The sequence below is a fragment of the Apodemus sylvaticus genome, chromosome 5 (genome assembly GCF_947179515.1).
Source record: "Apodemus sylvaticus chromosome 5, mApoSyl1.1, whole genome shotgun sequence".
Taxonomy (NCBI): domain Eukaryota; kingdom Metazoa; phylum Chordata; class Mammalia; order Rodentia; family Muridae; genus Apodemus; species Apodemus sylvaticus.
In genome coordinates, this window is record NC_067476.1 from 51406516 (window position 1) to 51431077 (window position 24562).

The 24562-nt window shown below is 42.2% G+C and overlaps 1 protein-coding gene across 1 annotated transcript in view; it reads left to right on the forward strand.

Moving 5' to 3' along the window:
* Positions 1-8002, forward strand: part of LOC127684772 (plasma membrane ascorbate-dependent reductase CYBRD1) — a 33715-nt gene extending 25713 nt beyond the window's left edge. Inside the window, exons 3-5 of the mRNA XM_052181619.1 lie at positions 2978-3134; positions 3267-3314; positions 3853-8002. Of these exons, the coding sequence (XP_052037579.1) occupies positions 2978-3134; positions 3267-3314; positions 3853-4154 (507 nt within the window). The 3' untranslated portion in view covers positions 4155-8002. The remainder of the gene's footprint in view (positions 1-2977; positions 3135-3266; positions 3315-3852) is intronic.
* The last annotated feature ends 16560 nt before the right edge of the window (positions 8003-24562 follow it).

Here is a 24562-nt window from a genome sequence, read left to right on the forward strand (position 1 = left end):
TGTTTAGTCTGAGCTATAGTTTCAGAGGGTTAGAGTCCATGGTGACAGAACAAAGGCATGGTGTCAAGAACACGGAGAGCTCACATCTTGATCTGAAAGTGGGAAGGAGGAAGGGAGAGAAGGAAGGAGGGGCTGGGAATGGTAATAGCCTTTTTAAACCTCAAAGCCCAACCCTAATCACATACCTCCTCCAATAAGGCCACACCTCCTAATCCTTCCCAAATAGTTCCATAAATACAGGCAAAACACTTATACACATGGAAGAAATAAATATTTTTAAAAAAAAATTACATTGTAGGTTGTTGGTGGCACACACCTTTAATCCCAGTACTTGTGAGGCAGAGGCAGGCGGATTTCTGAGTTCAAGGCCAGCCTGGCCTACTGAGTGAGTTCCAGAACAGCCAGGGCTACATGGAGAAACCCTGTCTCAAAACAAAACAAAACAAAACAAAACAAAAAAAACAAAAAAAATTAACATCTATTTCTTTATATACATAGGCACATGAAAGAATGTCTTGAGCTTGAGTCCACTATGCTAGACAATGCTCTCTTCACCTGTAAGTTGGTGAGACTGAGACTGTTAACAAGAAATAAAGACTATCAAACGTTACCACAAATTATGTCTGCATCATTACAGTCCAAAACACTTTCAACAAAGTCAAATATTCTGGAACACTTCCCCTTTCCTTTGAAGACTAATTTTTTTTTTTTTGTTGACCAATTTCTTTAAAAGTAAAAATAATATTTAAATTGCTGAAAGATTCTGTATGCAAGTGTCTGACTGAGATGTCTTCTGAACTCATTTCACCTTCCAGGATTATAACAGATACATCACTGATTGGTGTCATGGTGCAGGCCTTTAATCTCAGCTCTCGGGAGGCATGGGCATGCAGATCTCTGTGAGTTCGAGGCCAGCCTGGTCTACATAGCATATTCCAGGACATCCAGGACTATATAACGAGGCCCTGACTTAGTGGAGTAAAAAACAAAACCAAACAAAAATCAAAAAACAGACACACATGATAAGTCACGAAAGAAATGAGTTAATAACAAGGATCTTGGAGTGAAAATGGTCAAAAACAAGGATATAAGAACTATGTATTCCGCTGGGAGGCCTCAAGAAAAGCTACATGGGTGCATTTCAGAAACCACCCATACGAAATCTCTAGCTTTCATTGAGCCGAGCTGTGTTTCCACACAGAAAGCATACCACAGGCAACAGGAAGTTCGCCTTTTGATACTGATAGAATCACTAAAGGAATTGTGGCAAGATTTGAAAAACCAGGAGTGAATCCCTGGGCTGTTTCCCACACATTTGGATATTGGAATATTAGGTAAACAGCGAGATACGCGCACAGCCCATCAAAAGCTTTTGTTCGTTACCAAGGCAAGCTACGTGGATTTAAGGTCTCAGGGTTCTCCGCCCACTCGGGCCTCTGCTCTGCCCCCCCCCCCCCCACTCCTTCCATACTATGCAGCGGGAGGAAGGCAGAACAGGTACAATAGTTATCTCGCCATCCTCTCTATTTTAATTTTTTAAAATTTGAGTAAATATATAAATCTTAAATCAGTACTTGAAGAAAAAAGTTTCAATAAATTCAATAACGTCAATAATCTGATAGCAGCTACATTTTCCTGAAGAAAGTAGAGTACTCACTGGACAGGAGCCAGAGGCCAAAATAACAGAAATGTAGGGGTGGAACAGACTTCGGCTTGTGTAGAAATCCTACTGGCCTCTGTGAGGAAGTATCCCACCACAGACCTAGTTACTGAGGAAATTAGCCCAGACGACATCTTCCTTCCTGAGCACGATGTCAGTTTCTCTCGTTCTGTCTTCAGCTTTTGAGACAAGGTCTCTCTGTGTGGCCCTGGTTGTCCTGGAACCAGGCTGGCCTTGAGCTTTTAGAGGTCTGACTGCCTCTGCCTCTAGGTGCTGGGATCAAAGGTAAGGCCACCAGGTCTGGCATCAGTTTCTATCACAGCCACATAGCTTTGTAGGCTGACCAGACTGAACTATATGGCCTGTGTTTGGTTTTAGGGGGAAGAAAAAATTCTCTTCATACTTAATAAACAAATTGCTATATCCTTAAAATAAAGTATTAAATATTAAACAAATTAAACTAGATGAATGTATTGAAATGAAAAATCTGCTCATCTCCAAGATACACTGTTTGGGGGGGTGGGTGAAGCAAGGAGCACTATGTATATACACCATGTAAACAGGGCATCCAGTTCTGCCCCTTGGGAAGGTGAGGTTGAGACAGGATCACAAGTTTGCCACCAGCCTGGAGGGACCCTGTCTCAAACACACACACACATACACACACAGAGAGAGAGAGAGAGAGAGAGAGAGACAGACAGACAGACAGACAGACAGACAGATAGATAGACAGACAGAGACAGAGAGACAGAGACAGATAGAGGGAGACAGAGACAGAGAAACAGAGACACAGAGAGACACAGAGAGAGAGTTGTTTATGTTATTACACATACATATGCTTGTGTGAGCATTAGGAACTTTCTAGAAGGAGCCAGGGATTATTATAAATGTTAACTTTGGATGCTGGAACTGTGCATAGAGAAATTTTCTGGGGGGCTAGAAAGATGGCTCAGCAGTTAAGGGCACCAGCTGCTCTTCCAGAGGTCCTGAGTTCAAGTCCCAGCAACCACATGGTGGCTCACAACCATCTATAGTGAAATCTGGTGCCCTCTTCTGGCCGGCAGGTGTACATGCAGATATACAAATTAGATAGATAGATAGATAGATAGATAGATAGATAGATAGATAGATAGATAGATAGATCTTTAAAATAATAAAGTTTAAAGTGAAAGAAAGACATTTGCCGTCCATTTTATAACCCCTGGTTCTGCCTCTGCCGCTTAGGTGCTGGGACTGAAGGCATGTGCCCCCAGATCGGGCTAGAATAGTAATTTAGAACTGAAGTTAAATGATAACCATTGTTCTTCTGGTGTCCAGCTTGTTGTAGGCTTTTTCGTCTTTCTGCTTCCATGGGCGCCGCTCTCTCTCCGGGCAATCATCATGCCCATACATGTGTATTCTGGACTCCTCCTCTTCGGAACGGTGATCGCGACGGTCCTCATGGGAGTGACGGAGAAGCTGTTCTTTGTCCTGTAAGTTTGTAGCCTTCTTTCTCTTAACGAGTAAGCTAGAAAGTGTAAGCTATATATTCACGAGGGAAATCTCATATAGCCATTTAAAAAGATTTATTTTCATGTTGTGTATATGAGCGTTTTACTTTCATTAGTGTCTGCGTATCCCATGCACGCTGTGCTCTTGGAGGACAGAAGAGGGCGTTAGGTTCCCCTGGGACCAGAGTTACAGGCAGTTACAGCCGGGGAACCAAACTTAGGTTCTCTAGAAGAGCAGCAATGCTTTTAACTGTTGAGCCATCTCTCTAGGTCTATAAATAACCTTTTTAATAATAATTTTAAAAAAACTTAAGGTTTAACTATGTCTAAGGTAATTTCTCATCCCATACATATAGTATAATATTGCTAAAAGTGTGGTATAGTTATTGGTGTTATGCGTTGTGTATTCAATTTGGGGGTTGTGTATTTTATGCTAATTGTAATTATAGTATGTATACATTTCTGTATCATTTTTTTTGTTTTTAAGTAATATGATGTATCTCAAGGGCTGTATTCTCTTACTTGAGATCTTTAATAGTTTTATGATATTCTACAGTGTGAATCATAGTATATCCTCTATTTCTCTTTAATGCCACGCTGTAAGAACATTAACCTTGAAGCTATACCAGGGTTCACCCTGAGCAGGCGGATTCAGTGTATGTGGTGTGCTCGTAACTGGATCCACTTTCACTTTCTTCACAGGAAAAACCCATCATTCATTCCCACCAGAAGGTGTTTTTACAAATACCTTGGGCCTTCTGATTCTGGTATTTGGAGCCCTCATCTTTTGGATTGTCACCAGGCCACAATGGAAACGCCCTAGGGAACCAGGCTCTATCCCTCTTCAGCTAAATGGCGGCGGCAACGCGGATGGAATGGAAGGCGCCGTAGCCATAAGCTCCGCCCACAGTATGGACCCAGCGGACGCAGAGTTGAGCAGCGAGGGAGCAGCCCGGAAAAGAACCCTCGGCCTCGCTGACAATGGCCAGAGGTCCACCATGTGAAATGTTGATGCAGCCACGTAACTTCTCTCCCAAAGTCAGCACTACAGTTTAGCTTCTCCTACCTAGCCATAGGTGACTTGGGTTCATAGGCCAGTGTATATTGTGGTTACCTAAGAGGATTTCCTGTGAGTAATTGTGTTGACTGAGGCCTATGAACTTAGCAAATGTAAAGGGACATGATCAATATAAATTGTGATTGTTTCATTTTGGCTCTTGAGGACCTGGGCATTGGATGTACTGCACCCTTGGCCTCTTGCTATGTTTGATTCATTCTGGGAGCGCAGTGATTTCAGAATTAAGTAGAGCCTCTCTTAACTTTTAAAATAAGATAAATACCTGGAGCAGGATTTGGACCATTGTGCCACATAGATGTTGTGAGGAAAACATGGTGTGTGGGGGGCAGAGGCAGAGGGGGGGGCAGAGGCGGTGGGGGGTGCTTTAGGAAATATCTAGCTCCCTCTCCAGATAATTTGGGCTCACAAAGACCCTGGACACAAGGCTGTTTTGGCGCAGTTGCTTAGTCGCAGACAGCGGAAGAGATCTCTGGTTAGACTTGGACGATTTTGTAACACTCAGTCCAGGGCCCGGACTCCTAGGAGCTTCACGGTTCAACTTCTGAACCCCTTGCAATGCAAGCTCACCCTAGCTCAAGCCTCATCAACCCGCCTTGCATCCGCACACTGTGAAGGGTGCCCTCGAGTTGCTGTTTTTATTTTCCAAAGTGCTTCCCAGCCTCTTACAGCGTGCTTTACAAATATTAGCTCCTTCTGTCTCCAGACAGACTCTGTGGGACAGGTATTGTTACTACCCCCATTTTTAGGTGACAGATCTGAAGCTTGGAAAGATTAGTAACTTGGCCCAACATCACACAACTCTTTAATTAATGGAACTGACATTCAAACCCTGGCAGTCTGGCTCCTCTGCCCAGGATCCTATATTTCACCACACTCCTTCCATATTTATTCTAAATTGGCCGCGCTGTGGTCCACCTATGAATAAAGTTGCAGACGAAGGCTAATGGAATTGTTACAGGATGCTGCCTTACCCTTGGTCCTCTCCCAAGGGGACCCCTTAGATGATGGGAAAGGAGCCATAAAGACTTGGACGGAGCTCTTGGGGCCTCAGCCACTGCCAACAAGCCAGAGCCTGCCTAGATGCCCTTTTAATCTCAACAGGGCATTTGTCTTGCTGACGAGAAGACCTGGACGATGATACTCACAGCCTTCACGATGACGTCATTATCGAATTGGTTCCTCAGACTCTTAGCTGCTGAACACATTTTTTATTTAGAGACACGTATATCCTGGGCTGCCCTTTCCTGGGACCATAGGCAGATTCATTCCCTGTTTCTGTGGAATCTGGAGTTCTTAGCAGGGAGCTGAGGTTTAGATGAAAGCCACACATACATTAGCTCATTCAAAAACTGCCTAACTGGCTCTGCGGCTGGGTTCTTCTTAGCCTTCCATGGCTGGCATGCCCTTGCCTTTACTCCTAGCTTACGATCTCTAAATTTGCCCTCAATTTAGTTGCTCGGTTACTTTCTATGAATCCCATCGGTCTTGCTGCCCAAGACGCTTTCAGACTGCCCTTCGTGAGCCCCTTTCCTTTAACACCTACATTTTGGAAGCTCTTCCCTGTAGCTCTGAGACTGTTCCATCTCTCTCCCACCCAAGTATCCTGATTTTCCCTTTTCTCCCCTCTCCTCTCTCTTACCCTTTGGGATCCCGGAAGTCCCGCCTCTTTCTTTCCGCCCAGTCATTGGCCATTGGCTTCTTTATTGATAGGTCAAAAACCAATTGGGGGCAAGGACCTTCAGTGTCCCGATTAAATCAAAGAAAGCATCAGAACCACTCCTCTACAGATGTCTGGTTCAGATTGGTTGGGTTTTGGTTTCCCTGCATTTTCTGATTGAGACACTTGGGCACTAAAGTGTGAGCCTATAGTTCCAGCTGCTTGAGAGGCTGATATTTGAGGCATAATTCAAGGCCAAGCCGGGGCAACCTAGTGACACTCTCTTGGGATTTTGGTTTCTCTAGTAACCCAAGTTGGCTTCACTCTTTGTACAATTAGAGGTGACCTTGAACATGTGGTCCCCCTTGCCTTCAAGGCCCAAATGCTGGTTTGCGGACATGTGCCACCAGCCACCAAAACTTAGCACAGCTCTGTCTTTTAAATAAAAAAATAAAGCTGAACCAAACAAGAATTTTAACATGTTTGGTGTATGGTGAACTTCCTTTTAGGTAACAAGATTATTTCCAAAATCCAAATACAACTTTCAGTCCATCAGATCTCCCAAACACCATAATAGCTCAGAATCACTGCAATATATCATTGCTTTCTTCCCATTAATTAAGTTGATTTCCAAAAAAACAGTAACAGCGTCAGAGGCACTATGAATGAGTGACCCCAGATCATTCTTCAGCTGGTGAGTTCAAGACAAGCCTGGGATACATGATACCCTATCTATCTCAGAAGTATTATAAATAAATAAAATCCACACACATGCCATGTAAGAGTAATTACATGATTACACCAAACAGTTTGGGAATTGATGACTGACTATAAAGAGCTGGGTCAAATCCCAGGGTTTTGGGGGGCTCTGGGAGAGGGGGGAGGCTAGTAACTGAGCCCCAAGAGTCATGGCTGCCTTTCCTTTCCACAAAGGCCCACAGAGGCTATCAGTACAACGCTAATTATGTGGCACTAGAATAGCTCCATTGCAGAGTATTTGAGTCCTCTCAGCCCTTCCTTTCCTCCCAAGTTGGCTAATGGGAGGGTAATATTATAGGTATTCCTTTTCTTTCTTTTCCAGCTTTTATGAAAGGATGCATAGCACAATATATCGAAAAGATCTTTCTATTTGAGACTCTTCTTTTAATGGGCTCTTTATTCTAATGATAATTATACCTTTATCTTTCAAAAGCTGATGTTTCCTACCTAAAGCATCCTCCCCTCCCAAATATCACATTAAAAAGTCTGCAAAGAATAGGGGAGAAGAAAGGCTTAGGTATCAATTCCAAACAGTGATTGAAACCTCCCAAAATAATTATAGCTTATATCTTTAGCAGAGATTATCTGGCGTGGCTTACCCCATAATCTAATTTCAGGAAAGAAAGCTTTATTTCAACAATGATCTACGTCAACATGAAAGCCTCCTCTTTCCCGGGTCTTAGCAAGAAATAGAAATGAATATACTTTATGGAATTAATGTCATCAAAAATGTACAGCTCTCCTGTGCTGTGTCAAACAGAGCTCATTCTCCATGGAACTTTCCTGCCTTAAGGAGTGCGGCTTTTGTTTAATCCGTGCACTTAGAAACAGCAACTGGGACCTCTCAGTGAAAGGATAGATTAAGGCAAGCACACTTTTTAAGGACTGGTGACAAGTAGTTTCTTAAGGACTGGTGACAAGTAGTTTCTGTTTTCTAAAGGACAGCGATGTAAATTGCATGTCTCATTTTAATTGGGCTTTCTTTCCCACCGAGCTGGAAGACCCAGGACCCACCCACTGACCATGACTGCTCCTAGAAAATGGAAAGGAGGAAGCCACAACTTATGTGGACTTCAACTGCAACGTGGCAAGGTGTTTATAGACATGCACTTTTTAGATAACTCCGGCAGGAAGCTGTAACTTCTATATCTAATAGGGATGCAGAAAAGACGATGATTGTTCTTCACTCGAGAGCTACTTGAGCACGTTAAGTGGAGGAACAAATCTATCTATAAATTTGTCTTTTTATCTCAGTACATTGATGGAAAAGTATTGCCTTGACTATTTTATAGTTTTGTAGGGAAGATGTGCATCTATTTTTCTTGACTTTTAATATAGCAATAAAAAGCTACTTCTAAGCTTGGTGGGTCGTCTGTGTGTGTGTGTGTGTGTGTGTGTGTGTGTGTGTGTGTGTGTGTGTGTTATCTGTTTGTCCTGGTATTGTGGGTATAATCATTCTTCTCTAATTTTCTTTCCCATAATCTACTTTTTAGTTGCTTTTCAATTGTTTTTTGTTGTTGTTCTCTTACTGATAATACTATGGATTTTTCCTGTATACCCTGAGTGCTAGTCTGTCTATGGTGCTAGAAGTGTGGAGACTGTCAAACCCCACAGCATTCCCTTCCACACAGGATCTGAGTTGGAGCCCACGGTGGTGTGAAAGTGTGCTGCAGATCATGCAGATAAAAGTCACAGACAAATCTATCCAAAGCACTGGCTATTAAACAACTTCTAATGGTAACTTTAAAAACATATTTATATTTATGTGTGTGCCTTTGTTTGGTTCCTAAGACCAATGGATTACTTTTTGGGTAATCTGGGTGGGGATATGAGCCATTACAATTCTTGATACTTTTGAAAAAAATTTAGAAAGTCCAAGATTAGAAGAAAGCCTGTTGAACTTTATCCCACATCTTTCCACTTGCTGCCATCACCCCTTCCTAATGTCCCGAGGTCTCCTGTCATTTTCTTTCTGACTAGAGACTATGAGTTAACTATTTCTAGGCAGTCATCTGCAAGAACATTATGAGCTCTTAGCGGCTGAGCCATTCCTCCAGTTCTACCAGTGCCTGGGTCATTTCAAAATGGATTCCTATTGGCTGCCTTTTTACTTGATAATGGACCTCATACAGCTATTTCTTATTCTATCTGCCAGTTTCTCTTGCATTTTGAACATTTTGCGTATAGGACCTTGAAAAGATTCTGGTTCTTTGGTAAAGTCTCAACTGCTTTAATAGGCTGTTAGCAGGCCGTAGCTGGGCTCTCCTGTTCTTACCTCTGCATGGGTTGCTTGGGGTCTGTCTCACGTGTATGTTGTAGAAGAGTCAAGCAGAGTTTATGTGAAGAATTTAAAGCTCTTCTTGTAATGTCAATCTTGACTTGTCAGTTTGACTGGATTGAGAGATACTTAGGAAACCGGCAAACACATTTCTGGGTTTGTCTACAAAGGTGTTGCCAACAATGACTGCCTTGTGGGTCAGTGACCTGAGTGGGGAAGGCTCAGTCTGATCATGACTACATCCTTCAGTAGGCCAGGACCCTGGATGGAACAGAAAGTGGATGACAGAGAAAGGTTGCTCCTGAGAGCGCACGTGACCGTCCTGGAGCAGGTATGACTCACTGTCAGCACAGTAGAAACACCAGACACTTCAGCCATTGAATGTAGGTTTGCACCAAGCTTCCCTCCAGGTCCTCAGCATCAGATCCCACTACGATGTTGCTCTCTTGTTCTGAGGCTCCCTCACCTTTAGACTGAGCAGCTATTGGTCCCTTCAGCTCTCCTGTCTCAAGGAGGGAAAATCCAGCTCCTGATTGTGTCAGCCAGTCTTATAAATGCCCTCTTAATTAAATATACATTCAGTGACTCCTGAATGTCCCCTCGGATACGGTCCTTCCCGATTCTCACACCACGTCCAAGCCGCTGTGATCAAGTAGGATTTCACCCTTTCGTTTTTAAAGCCCATAAAAGCAGTTTCTATGGTTGTTAACTTCCATGGCCACTTCCCACTGTGTTCCAGACTTCACGGAGGGTTTTTCCCCCTTATGTGTGTGTGTGTGTGTGTGTGTGTGTGTGTTTGTGTGTGTCTACATATATGTATATACATATATATGTGTATATGAATGTATTGAAGGCTATAGTGATATCACAGTGGACAAAAGCACTTGCTGATGACCTAAGTTTGATACCCAGAGACGACAGTTGTTTGGGTATTCCCCTGTCTGTTTCTACCTTACAATGAAGGTCAGACTCTCACCTGATCCTGCAGGATGTTTAAGGCAGGTGTGTTTTCTACAACATCTAGTTGGATGAGGATTAAACTTACCTGGGTAATAAACCAGGTCTACAGCTCAACTAGAAGTTATCCAGACCAGCTTTTAGCCCAGGATCAACATGGTGAAAGGAGTCAACCAACTCCAGGAAGTTGTCCTCTGGCCACCCACATGCAAGAGAACATGTGCACCGCCACCACCCCCAATTCACATAGATGTAATATATTTTAATATCCATAGTTTCTGGTTGTTCTGTGGGACAGTTGTTTAGAAGCCGTGCCTTCATTATGAAACCCAGAACTATCTGGCACTTTTAATAGCCAGTATATAATTGAAGTGTCTAAGATGGAAAATATAATATTTTTATTTCATCTATTTGAACAGGGAGTTTTTTCTTATATCTATCTTTACTGTTTCCAATTACATATCCATATTGTGTGTGGATAGGTTTGTGCACATGAATGCAGGAGGCCGGAAGCATTTGATCTTCTAGACCTGAAGTACCAGAGAATTGTGAGCTGTCTGATGTGGGTGGGTGCTGGGAACTGAGCCATTTCTCCAGCCCGAGACCTTTCTGTTTAACCACTGCAGAGTGATTGTGTTTCTTTACTTGGAAAAAATACATGGAGGGCCAGGGGAGATGTCAGGTCTCCTGTCAGATGTTACCCAGTCTTATCCGAGTAGATTTATCATAGTTCCTCATTTCTCTTCCCCTGATTCTACCCTTGTTGAAATTTGAACTTGCAGACTACAAAAGGCCAGCTAGATGTTTGTTGAGCGCTCATGAATGATTAACCACGATAACAAGATTAGCGTTGCAAGAGAGACAAGGAGTAGGTGAGAGAGAGAAACTAGTGTGGGGCAGCCGGAGCTGACTTTGGAGTGGAGAGCGAGCTGTAGGCGTGGCCCTAAGGTTAACTAACTCCTCTCTGCCTGGTCGATCCTGTCTCTTGGCTCTCTCCTGTTTCTGTGATTCAGCCCTACTATTTCCCCCAGTAAAGGTCATTCATTTAAGGTGTATGCAGAGCAAAACGGGAGCTGGGGGAGGCTACCTCAACATCTCTCTCTCTCTCTCTCTTCTCTCTCTGTCTCTCTCTGTCTCTCTCTCTCTCTCTCTCTCTGTCTCTCTCTCTCTCTCTCTCTCCCATATACACATACATAATTAGCAATATAATGTAACAAATAATTAATGAACAACTGTTAACTTTGGAGCAGAATAAGATAATGGAAAAGTGCCGGGGGGGGGGGGGGGGGTGGCGCACGCCTGTAATCCCAGCACTCTGGGAGGCAGAGGCAGGTGGATTACTGAGTTCGAGGCCGCGCCTGGTCTACAGAGTGAGTTCCAGGACAGCCAGGGCTGTACAGAGAAACCCTGTCTTGAAAAAAACCAAATCCAAAAACAAAACAAAACAAAACAAAGCAGAATAAAGGATAAGCTTTTGGTGTGTGTGTGTGTGTGTGTGTGTGTGTGTGTGCTTGGGCTCTCAGAAGCGAGAGGATTGCCACTAGTTTGAGATAAGCCTGGGCAACAGAGTGAGACCTTGTCTCAACCTCTTACTCCCCCAAAGAGTAAGAAACAAAGTAGTTCCTTAAAGACACATCAGAAAAGGGTATAGAGAGAAATCCCAGCTGTCAAAGGCATGTGCATGACCTGAGTTGGATTCTAGCATCTTTGTCAGACAGCTCACAGCTGCCGGTGACTCCAGCTCCAGGGGATCTAACACCTCCAGCTTCTAAGGTACCTGCAGGCGTGTGCACATAACTCCTGCCCCCAGAAAGGCAGTGCACTAACTGCATGCATGCACATTACTAAAGATGATACAAATACACTTCCTTTATAAAGAAAGAAAAGATGAACCAGAAAAGGCAGCACTTGGCCCTGAACAGCTTGGAGGAAGGAGATGAAGGAACTCCTGAGCAAAAGCACAGGAGATAATCACAGTTCAGGGCTGTTGAAGCACTCTGTCCTCTGAAGTACAATTTATCATTCTTCACTTGAAACGAATAACAATTATGAGTTTGCAATCCCTGCTACCGAGGGAGAGAGCGAACTGAGTGACTTTATTCCTGAAGATGTGGCACCTCGGCACAGACTCTGACAAAGGTGGGGACTGGGAGCCAGGATCCATAGAGGCTGCTGTTCGGCTCCATGCAAAAAGCCACAGGAGTTAAACACAGACACAAAGGATACAATAACGCCAGGAGTAGCTATTTTTATGCTTCTCAGAAGAAAAGATATTTCTATATTTTGCTAGGCACAATGGCTTGCTGTGTTCTGTCTCTGGAATATTCTCCTTTGATTATGCTTCCTGATAACACAGTGACAGTTTTGTGAACTCGATTGCTGTCCCTCATTGTATGACAAAGTGCTCACCAGGGTGACTCAAGGACTGTCAGTAACAAGTAGAACGCATGCTCACATAAGGTCGTGACCTCATCGTGCATGTGAACACGCATGTGTGCAGCACAGATGGGGGGGTATGTTAAAAACCTGATGACAGCCCCCCAAACATCTTTGTGCAAAACTTGTTGAGCTCTCTCTCTCTCTCTCTCTCTCTCTCTCTCTCTCTCTCTCTCTCTCTCCAAGAACTCAATGTCCTCACATGTCAGAGACCCCCTGACATTGTCCTGGGACTAGTCAGGTGAAAAGGTCACTGTAGACAGGAACAAACAGATTTTCATGGCAACCCAAAGTCACATATTCCTGGCCATTATGACAGTTTGATTTATTACACAAGTACAGCAAAGTAAATTCATTCTTCACTATGTAAAAATAAATAAAACGCCTGATGTCTTCGCTTCTTGTATCAAAAGAGGAATGCTCAATTGGGATCGTAAATAATATATCATAGTATTTCAGTGCCTTCAAGAGTGTACGTTACATATTCCATAGTTAAATATTTACAGCACAATCAATCACTTTATGATCCCAAGCCTGGTTTTACCGACTGATGTAAAAACTTCAGGAATCTCTCTAAGGGGCAACTTCATCTGTAATGTGGAGCTGAGGTAACTGAAGCCTCAAAACGTAGGGATTGGCAGGGGAAATGGGTTTGTTTACAGTTTGGGCTAAATCTGAAGAGAAAGAAATTCTGTCTCTGTCTTGCCCGTGGCCACATCGTGATTTGCAGAACAAATGAAACAAAGTCTCAGGAGGTGTGTGAGTGCAAGAGAGCTGTGACCCCGGCCAAGCCTGTCCCTCCTCTGTCCCTCCTCTGTCCCTCCTCTGTCTCTCCTCTGTCCCTCCTCTGTCCCTCCTCTGTCCCTCCTCTGTCCCTGTGGCTAGTCTGTCCTCACCCACAACCCAATAGAATTTCTTAGAAAATTTATAATCTCAAGAGTCTCGTTACAAGTCTACTTTATGAAATGAAACCTCCCCCCAGACGCCCATCAACAGATAATGGAATAATTGGACTGTGACTCATATAGAAAATTAATATTATTTGGGTATCAAGAAAATGAAATGATGACATTGGTAGGAAATTGATGGAATTTAAAAATATATCAAACATGTGACATGAACTCATGAAGAGAGAAACCTTCATGTTCTCCTTCATGAGCCGACCTTAGCTTAGAGTGGGCATGTGTACACGTGTAAACAGGTGGATTGTGGGATAGTATGGAATTTAGAAAGATGGTGGACTAGGCAAGAGGGAAGGAGAGAATGTAGAAGAAGGGACACATAAGTCTTGAAAGAATCTAGAAAGCTACCTTTTTCTAGCTTTAACTCCATTATTCTTTCATTGTTTTGGATACTAAAATAACAGGAACTGTTATTTGCATTCTTAGGAGAATCTAACATGGTTGGGGTTGAAGAGATGGCTCAGCAATTAAGAATATTTGTTGCTCTTGCAGAGGACCTAGGTTTGATTCCCAGCATCTGGACAGTGGCTTACAGCCATCTGTAACTACAATCCCAGGAATCCAGCGCCTTCTTCTGACCCCCTCAGACACCCAGCAGGCATGCGGTACACATTTAAGTGTAAGGAAAAGAGGAAGTAAGGTCCTGAGGGAACGTGGTCATGCCAAGGACCGAGCCTCAGGCCCAGAGGAGCAATGCAAGCCGTCCCATCTGGTCCACATCTGGTCCACATCTGGGTATTCACAGTATGTGCAGAAATGTCCATCATAGCTTACACTCCCCAGCTATTTATGGCCTGAAGACAATTTCCCTACAGAGATTGCTCCTACCAAGTTTAGCTACATTTGTCTCCTTAATCCAGCTCTACACCATAAACCTGCCCCCTGCTTCTCTGCCTCCCTGTTCAGCTGTATGTGTTAACCCTGCCTCCCTAGTCAACGGTACATAGTAAACATGCTGAACTTCTGGAGTGCTGTGGTCCCTCCATCAAGGATCCCAGTTCACCCTATCCCAGCTTTCCTGTCTGTCTGCCTGTCTGTCTGTCTGTCTGCCTGCCTATTCACTTTTCCTTCATTCTCTCTTTGCCTTAGTCAGGTCTGTCCCTGGAACCATGCTGGACATGGCTTATATACATGCAGGCAAAATGTTCATACACATAAACAAACAAATGGTTTTTAAAATTAAAAAGAATCTAAGCTGGGCAGTGGTGGTACACGCCTTTAATCCCAGCACTCAGGAGGCAGAAGCAGTGGTGTCTTCCATGGGTTCAAGGCCAGCCAGGTCTACAGAGTGAGCTCCAGGATAGCCAAAGCTATAAAGAAATCTTACCTCAAAAAGCTACAACAACAACAAAAATCTAATATGTTATTCCTCTGAGGCAGTGATTTTGAAAGTTGGCTTTTCTTTCTTAATTCCATCGACCATTGGTGCAATATAAATTAGACATGATGCTTCCGGTCTTTCTGGGCAGTGCCCTGAGCAGACCTTGGGTGCAAACTCTGCAGCCAGTCCCACAACACCCAGTCCACTCCCAGGCGCTTTTACATGCCCTGGATCACAGGCTCACAGGACCTTGGCAACACCAGGATCTCAGGGTCCCAGAGGCAACTTGTCTCCCAGGAGCTTGGACACACCCAGGATTTCAGGATCACAGGATCACAGAATCACAGGATCACCGAGACAGCTTGACTCTGAGGAATTCTGACACAACTAGGATCACAGGAAGGACAGGCTCCATTCAGATATAGCAAGGGCAGGTAGCACTAGAGATAACCAGATGGCAGGAGGCAAGCGTAGAACATAAGCAACAGAAACCAAGGTTACTTGGCATCATCAGAACCCAATTCTTCCACCATAGCAAGTCCTGGATGCACAATCACACCAGAAAAGCAAGATTTGGATCTAAAATCACTTCTGATTTTATTTCTGATGATAGAGGACTTTAAGAAGGACATAAATAACTTAATAACAAATTAAAGGAATGCAGGAGAACACAGGTAAACAGCTAGAAGCCTTTAAAGAGAAAATACAAAAATCCCTTAAAGAATTACAGGAAAACACAATCAAATAGGCGAAGGAAATGAACAAAACCATCCAGGATCTAAAAAGGAATCTAGAAACAATAAAAAAAAATCATAAAATGAGACAACTGTGGAGCTAGAAAACCTAGGAAAGAGATCAGGAGTCACAGATGCAAGCATCAGCAACAGAAGACAAGAGATAGAAGAGAGAACCTCAGGTGTAGAAGATACCAAAGAAAACATTAACACAACAGTCAAAGAAAATGCAAAATGCAAAAAGCTCTAAAACCAAAACATCCAGGAAATCCAGGACACAATGAAAAGACAAAACCTAAGGATTATAGGTATAGAAGAGAGTGAAGATTCCCAACTTAAAGGGCCAGTAAATATCTTCAACAAAACTATAGAAGCAAACTTCCCTAAAGAAACCTAAAGAAAGAGATGCCCATGAACATACAAGAAGCCTACAAGAACTGATTGGGCCAGAACAGAAATTCCTCTCATCACATAATAATCAAAACACCAAATGCACTAAACAGGAAAAGAATATTAAAAATAGTTAAAAGAATATTAAAAGCAGTAAGGGAAAAGGGTCAAGTAACATATAAAGGCAGACCTATCAGAATTACACCAGACTTCTCTCCAGAATCTATGAAAATTAGAAGATCCTGGACAGATGTCATACAGAACCCAAGAGAACATAAATGCCAGTCCAGGTTACTATACCCAGCAAAACTTTCAATTACCATAGATGGAGAATACAAGATATTCCATGGCAAAACCAAATTTACACAGTATCTTTCCACAAATCCAGGCCTACAAAGGTTAATAAATGGAAAACACCAACACAAGGAGGGAAACTACACCCTAGAAAAAGCAAGAAAGTAATCTTTCAACAAACCCACACAAACATAATTCCACTTCTAAAAACAAAAATAACAGGAAGTAACAATCACTTTTCCTTAACAGCTCTTAATTTGAACATTAATATTATCACATATCCTAATCGATTGAAATTCAAATATATGAGGAATTGGAAATTAGTTGGCTGTCACCCAGTGGTCTCCTCTAATTTGTTAATTGGAGAAACAAGTCCAATATTGTACAATCCATGTACACTTTCTGCTTGTTTGTATATGACAGTGTCTTGCTGTGTACCACATAATGGTCTTAAAATCATGCTTCTCCTATCTCAGTCTCTCTATAAGTAGGATTGTCTATTTGATATTTTAACACTATACTATGGTTTTCAGAACAGCTCACATATTTCAAAATTATTTATACAGCCAAAAAAATGTAGACAATTAATTTGGAAGGTAGCTTGTAAGAGACCAACAAAGAATGAGACTAAATGTTTTGTTTGATATTTATAATTATTGTTTCAATTTTGTTTTGTTACTTATTGAATAGGGAAGTAAGGGGAAGTAAAAACACTTTATGATAAAATTAAAGATTTACATGGAAAATATTTCAGATAAACAGGTTACAATTGACAATTTTCATGGAAAATTAAGGGGTAAAGTGGTAGACATGTAAAACATTGCTAAATTAATTGAAATAAGTGATAGAAACATTTTATGGTAGAGTTGAAGATTTACCTAGAAAATATTTCTGATAAAATTGTAGAAAAGTGTAGAAAATATGTTAGAATTGAAGATTATCATGGAAAATTTTATATAGATATAATAATGGTAGGCATAAAAGTATTCCTAAGTTGATTTAAAGTAGAATTATAAACATTTTCTGATAAACTTGAAAATTTACATGGAAAATATTTCTGATACAATTGTAGAAATATATAGAAAAACATGTTAAAATTCAAGATTATCATGGAAATTATATAGATAAAATGATAGGCATAAAGATAATTCTAAGCTGATTGAAGATGGAATTATAAAGATTATAATGTTTATAAACATTATAAACATCTTTCCACTTCAGAAAAAAGTGAAGATTTACATGGAAAATATTTCTGGTAAAATTCAAGAAATAAATAGACAAACACGTTAAAATTGACTATTTCAGGGAAAATTTTACATAAAAAATGGTTGATGTAAAAACTCTTTCTAAATTAATTGAAGGTGGAATTAGAAACATTTGTGATAAAATCAGATTTACATTGAAAACATTTCTGATAAAATAGAGGAAGTATATAGAAAGACATATTAAAATTGAAGATTATCATGAAAAATAATGCAGATAAAATGGTAGACATAAGAGAAATTACTAAATTAATTAAAAGGGGAATTACAAACATTTTCTGATAAAATTGAAGATTTACCTGAGAAATATTTAGTTAGTCTATGTCTTTCTATTGGGGAGTTGAGTTCATTGTTCTTACGAGATATTAGGGAATAGTGATTGTTGCTTCCTGTTATTTTTGATGTTATTTTTATGTTTGTGTGAGTATCTTCCTTTGGGTTTGTTGGAAGAAGATTACTTTCTTGCTTTTTCTAGGGTGTAGTTTCCCTCCTTGTGTTGGCATTTTCCATCAATTATCCTTTGTAGGGCTGGATTTGTGGACAGATATTGTGCAAATTTGGTTTTATCATGGAATATCTTGGTTTCTCCATATATGATGATTGAGAGTTTTGCTAGGTATAATAGCCTGGGCTGGCATTTGTGTTCTCTTAGGGTCTGTATGAGGTCTGCCCAGGATCTTCTAGCTTTCATCATCTCTGATGAGAAGTCTGGTGTGATTCTGATAGGTCTGCCTTTATAAGTTACTTGCCCCTTTTCCCTTACTGCCTTTAATATTCTTTCTTTCTTTAGTGAATTTGGTGTTTTGATTATTATGTGCTGGGAGGAGTTTCTGTTCTGGACCAGTCTGTTTTGAGTTCTGAAGGCTTCTTGTATGTCCATGGGCATCTCTTTCTCTAGGTTAGAGAAGTTTTCTTCTACAATTTTGTTGAAGATATTTACTGGGCCTTTAAGATGTAAATCCTCGCTCTCATCTATACATATAATCCTTAGGTCTGGTCTTCTCATTGTGTCCTGGAGTTCCTGGATGTTTTGAGTTACCAGCTTTATGCATTTTAGTTACCAGCTTTATGCATTTTATATTTTCTTTGACTGTTGAATCAATGTTTTGTATAGTATCTTGAGCACCTGAGGTTCTTTCTTCTATCTCTTGTATCTGTTGTTGATGCTTGCATCTATGACTCCTGAATTCTTTCCAAGGTTTTCTAGCTCCAGAGATGTCTTACTTTGTGATTTCTTTATTGTTTCTACTTCCACTTTTAGATCTGAGATGGTTTTGTTCAGTTCCTTCACTTGATTGTTCGTGTTTTCCTGTAATTCTTTAAGGGATTTTTATGTTTCTTCTTTAAGGGCTTTTACCTGTTGACCGATGTTCTCCTGTATTTCTTTAAGGGAGTTATTTAAATCTTTCTTGAAGCCCTCTATCAGCATCATGACATATGATTTTGAATCCAACTCGTGCTTTTCCGGTGTGTTAGGGTATCCGGGACTTGCTGTGGTGGGAGAACTGGGTTCTGATGTTGCCATGTGGCCTTGGTTTCTGTTGGTAGGGTTCTTGTGCTTGCCTTTTGCCATCTAGTTATCTCTGGTGCTAGTTGGTATTGTTGTCTCTGGCTGGAGTTTGTTTCTCCTGTGGGCCTGTAAGCCTGTGTCCTTACTCCTCTGAGCTCAACAGTGAAAGCACTGCTGGGAGATCTCTCTGTTCTGGCGGACTATGCACAAAAGACTGTGGAGTTTCCTGGCTCTCCGATGCAAATGGCAGTGTGTGAGCGGGAAGATTTCAGTCCCAGCTGCTCCACTGATCTTAGGCCCTGTGTGCTCCTAGCTGGGTCCCCTCCAGAGAGAAGGTGGAGATCTCACCTCTGTGCTCAAACGTGAAAGCCTGCTGGGAGATCACTCCCTCCTGGGCTATGCACAGAAGGCTGTGGAGTCTTCCGGACCCCTGGTGCAAATATTGTATCAATTTTGAAGATGACTTTATAAGTTACTCTTTTTCTGAGATGAATACTTTTCAAGATCATCACAGCCAATGAACCAGAATCTTACCCTCACCTAATGTCTCTGCCACCCTCCAAGCAGAACCATTGTTCATTGAAACAGTTGGTGAATGACTTCATGGATAAACCATCTTAACACACACACCATTTCTTAAATGAAAGTGACCTGTTCCCTGTGGGCTGAGAATGATGACAATCACTCAAGTCAGATAGCTTTAACCATAGCAGGAAATCTGATTCCAAATAATTGTACCTACAATTCATTCTTTGGTGCAGCAGAACTGTCAACTCTTAGGTACTATGGAGATAAAATCCTTTGGTGATGTGGGAGACATTGAAGTACAGCCTTATTACAATGAATGCCTAAAATTGTTCTTATTTTGGGTTTCTACCACAGTAAGAGCTAAGATTTTAAGCTCCACAAAAACCACAACAAACAAACCAACAAACAAACAAAAAGACTTTATCTTTTTATGTTCATTTAATAACACATCTATTATTTTTATGACTGGTATAAAATATATATTGTGTTGACTATAATAAAAAATAAAAATGAAAATTATAAAAAAAATAGACATGACTACCCACTGAATACATTTGTCACATGACTCATTTAGAAAAGATTTTTTTTAATTAATTTGTTTTTGGGATGGGACTTTATAGGCAGAATTTTTTCTTTATTTTTTTCTTTTGTTTAGAACGATATTAAGCCAGGCAATGGTGGCAAATGCCTTTAATCCCAGCACTTGGGAGGCAGAGTTAGGTGGATCTTTGAGTTCCAGGCTTACCTAGTCTATAAAGCAAGTTTTAGGATGGCCAAGGCTACATAGAGAAAACCTGTCTTAAAAACAAAACAAAAAGAAACCCCACAAAACCAACTCTATTAAATCACAATCACTCTATTATGACGCTGTTTAATGGTAGTGTTATACATAAACTAAAGTATGGCTGTCAAAAATAAATAACAACCTTATTATTTTTAAAATGGTTCTTCAAATCCTTTTATTTCTCTCCCATCAAGAAGCTGGATCTACACGCAATGAGAGGAAGCCCGCCCAACACTGCCTGGAGGACCAGAAACCAGAGACGGAATGGCCCAGAGACCTAGAATAGAAACAAACGTAACTGTCCAAAAAGTAAATAAATAACGTCAGTGAAATGATCACTACGCAGTGATATTCTGCTGTACTTGTGGAGCAGTGCCTAGCCCAACTGTCATCAGAGAGGGTCTGTTAGCAACTGATGGAAACAGACAGAGAGCACAGCCAAATGGCAGAGTTCGGTGAATCTGATGGAAGAGGGGAGGAAGGATTGCAGGAGTCGGGGGGGTCAAAGACACAAAAAGAACATCTACAGAATCAACTAACCAGGACTCGCAGGGGCTTATAGAGACTGAACTGCCGAGCAGGGAGCTTGCATGGGTCTAACCTAGGCTCTCTGTACATATGTTATAGTTGTATACCTTGGTGTTTTTGTGGGACTCCTAACAAAGGGAGCATGTGCTGTCTCTGACTCTTGCCTGTTCTGGGGCCTTTGAACTCCTACTGGGTTGCCTCATCCAGTCTTAACATGAAGGGAGGGGCCTGGTCTTATTGCAACTTGATATGCCATGTTGGTAGATAATCCTGGGAGGCCTGCCCTTTTCTGAAGGGAAAAAGATGAGTAGGTGGGGCGAGGGGAGGCACACTGGATTGTGTGTGTGGAGGAACACTGTGGTCCAGATGTAATATGTGAGAGAATAAATGAATTTAAAAGATAATAAAAAATTTAAGACGAAGTAATTCTTTGCCCCTTAAAGGTGGGCCACACCTAGCAATTCACTTGTAAAGAATGAAGGGCACAGATCTAGTACTATGTTTGCTGGTTAGCTTTAACTCTCAGTTTGAAACAATCTAGAACCTAGAATTCCCTGTAAAGGGGGTCTCAATGAATTATCTAGATTACATTGATCTGTGTATATGGCCTGTAAAGGGTTTTCTTAATTGGGTTAACAGAGGTGGATAGGCACCCCCAAGAATGGATGACACCATATCACTGGTGAGGCACTGGGTTAAATGAAAAGAAGAGAGTGTTCTCAGGTCTAGCAGGCGTGCATTGCCGGCTGAGCTCCAGCAGGTGTGCATTGCCAGCTGTTTTTGACTGTGGATGCCACCCTCTCTCTCACACTCCCACAGTTGTGACTTTGGTGGATGGACAGCAACCTGGAGCTGTGAGCTAAAATAAACTTTCTCCCATAATTTGCTTTTGTCAGGGTATTTTATTATAACAACATCAAAGTAAACAAAGATACTATGTAACTTCTTTGCACTAATGCTGTTTCCATCCTGTGAGATGGGGTTTCTATCGCTGTAGCCTGGCCTGGCCTTGAACTCTCAAACACAAGGCCAGCCTCTGGCCTCAGCCTCGCAAGTGCTAGGAATACAGGTAACCCACCACCAAACCCAGAAATACTGTGCTAATTCTGGTGTTTTCTTTGTGGGAGCTGGTTCTGGGAACCCAACTGCTTTATCATGTGGGGAAGCCAAATTGAATAACAGCTGCACGGAACAGTCACGGCTGGTGTGTGACAGCAGTTCCAGATGAGTCCCCAGATCTCTAAAGTGGGCATTGTCACGGATACATGTGCATTTTCACATTTTCCTATCTCTGACCACCTCAGCTAAGGAGAGAACAGGAAGGTGTCCTTTCAAATTCTTCCCAGCCTATAGATTCTGAAGCAAATAGATGTGGCTGTTTTGAGTTATTTTAATCATAACAAAAACTGAAAGTGTGGCGGTGGCTTTAGGACTGGGTGGGAGGCACACGTTAGAAGGTCTTCAAGTAAGTGTTACTGAAGGCTTCATTACCTATTATTAATAATTTATTATTATTATGTTTGTGTGTGTGTGTGTGTGTGTGTATCTGAGTGTATGTATGTATACCACATGTGTGCAGTACCCTCAGAAGCCAGAAGAGGGAGTCAGATTCCCTGGAACTGCTGTTCCAGGGCTACTATGAGCTGTTTGCTGTGCATGCTGAGAATTGAACTTGGTCCTCTGGAAGAGCAACCAGTGCTCTTATTTTGAGCTGCATCTCCAGCCTCTTTGTTCTTGACTTATTGGTTCTGGGATTCCTGTAGGAAAATGTCACTGGGAAGCGAACATGGCAGCAGAAATTTGGCAACATTGTTACCTATGGTCAGGAGAATAAAATGAAGGTCTGCCTGAGGGATTGTTTCAGGCCTGGGTTGGGAGGCACTGCCTGGTCTCCCACGATGCCTGTAGTGAAATCCAGGAGGAAGGAGATAGACTGAAGAGGGAACTGGTTTGGACCGCAAGTGACACAAGCATCCAGGGACTCAAAGCCAGAGCGCGGCCCGGCAAAGTCAGGGTTTTCACCACATAACTGTTGGCTGCCTAGAGATGATTAAGGGTGGCTTTCAAGCAGACAAGAGGCCGCAAACGTTAAGGGAGCCCCATCGAAGCGTTGGGGGGCGTCTGAGAGAAGAGACAGAGTTGTTCAGAAACCAATTCAGAAGAAGTCTGTGGTTTTAGTTTTCTAATGAATTATGATCAGCTTGGACTGAAAGGCATATGCAGACTTTTGAATCTCAAATGTCTAAGAGCAGGAATCAATCTAAGAGAACTCTCGTGGGAGAGTAAATGAGCCTGCCCTAAATGTTTTCCTTTGGCATTTTTCTGTGTCATATTCGGAAAGATTACACGGAAGATCTCTGAAGAGCTGGTCTTTTGTGAAAGGAAATTCACAAAAATTTATAGATCACCTATCTATGATTGTAGCTAGAGAATGCAGACAGAAGTTTCTCTTCTCCAGGCCCCTAACATTTTATCTAGAAAAGGGAGATGGGGGTGTGACATCACTGCTGGCTGCTGCCTAGGAGAATCTACCTTCATCACAGGACAGTTCTGGTCCCTCCTAAACTTCCCAGAGCCTATGGCACCTCTGTTCCCCCTAGAAGCTCCAGTCTTTTGTTTGGATAGACATGGTTCAATTATCTGACCCCTCTCCGAGTCAGCAATACCCACAGAGCCTTGCCACCTCTAGACTTGATTTCACTGTCAAGGTTGTGAATCTCAGACCTGATTCTAATACCACAGGAGCTGTGCTGTTTAAAGGGCTTAAAGTGGGTAGTGAGTACATTTTGCAGCTAGAGGAGAATGAAAATAACGTATGTTCTGTGGGATAGTTGTAATGGCCTTAAAATGTAGCTAAGGATTCTTTAATGAGTCTTCCTGACAAAAGGCAGAGTGCAGCCTCGTTCCCATGAGCAGTGTGGTCTCCTTTCAATAGTGTGGACTTGCTTTCAACAGACTGACCATGGTAGAAGTGATACTTTATGTCCTGGCTAGTTGAACAATGAAGTGGAAATGGAAGCCAAATAAACCCTTTCCTCCCCAGCCTGCTCTTCTGGTCATTGCTTCATCAGAGCAATAGGAACCCTAGCGAAGACACTATAAGACTTCTCAAACAAGGCCACAGAAGGGGACACGGCTCTTGCATGCTTCTCTTTGTCGTGAGGATGTCAGCCATTGACACTAGCCACTGTCATGTAAGGGTGACAGGAAGCTGTACAGAAAGATCCTACGGATGGATGTGCATGTGTCTCTCAACCACAATGATGACCGAGGGCAAACCAGGTTACAGAAAAAGGGGCAGGAGCTGGTGACGTAGCTCCATTGACAGAGTTCGTATCTGCTACATGCAAAGCCCTGGGTTCAATCCCCAATTCTGCATAAATCAGGGCCTGATGGTGTATGCCTGTCATGGTTCGTATGTATGGGCTTGGCCCAGGGCGTGGCACTGTTAGAAGGTGTGGCCCTGTTGGAGTAGGTGTGTCATTGTGGGTGTAGGCTTTAAGACCCTCATCTAGCTGCCTGGAAGTCAGTCTTCCTCTAGCAGCCTTCAGATGAAGCTCCTCCTGCACCATGCCTGCCGCGGACACTGCCATGCTCCCACCTTGATGATAATGGACTGAACCTCTGAACCTGTAAGTCAGCCCCAAGTAAATGTTGTCTTTACAAGAGTTGCCTTGGTCGTGGTGTCTGTTCACAGCAGTAAAACCCCAACTAAGGCAACACCTCCAGTCCCAGTACTCAGGAAGTTGAGGCAGACGATCAGGTGTTCTGAGTCAGCATTGGCTACATAGTGAGTTGTAGGCCAGTCAGGGCTTTACGAGACATGAAAGAGAGACAGACAGAGTCAGACAGACAGAGAGACAGAGAGAGGCGGGGAGAGCACAGGCAGATGAGCAGATTCTATTTAAAGAAAGCCTTACAAACATGAGATCAG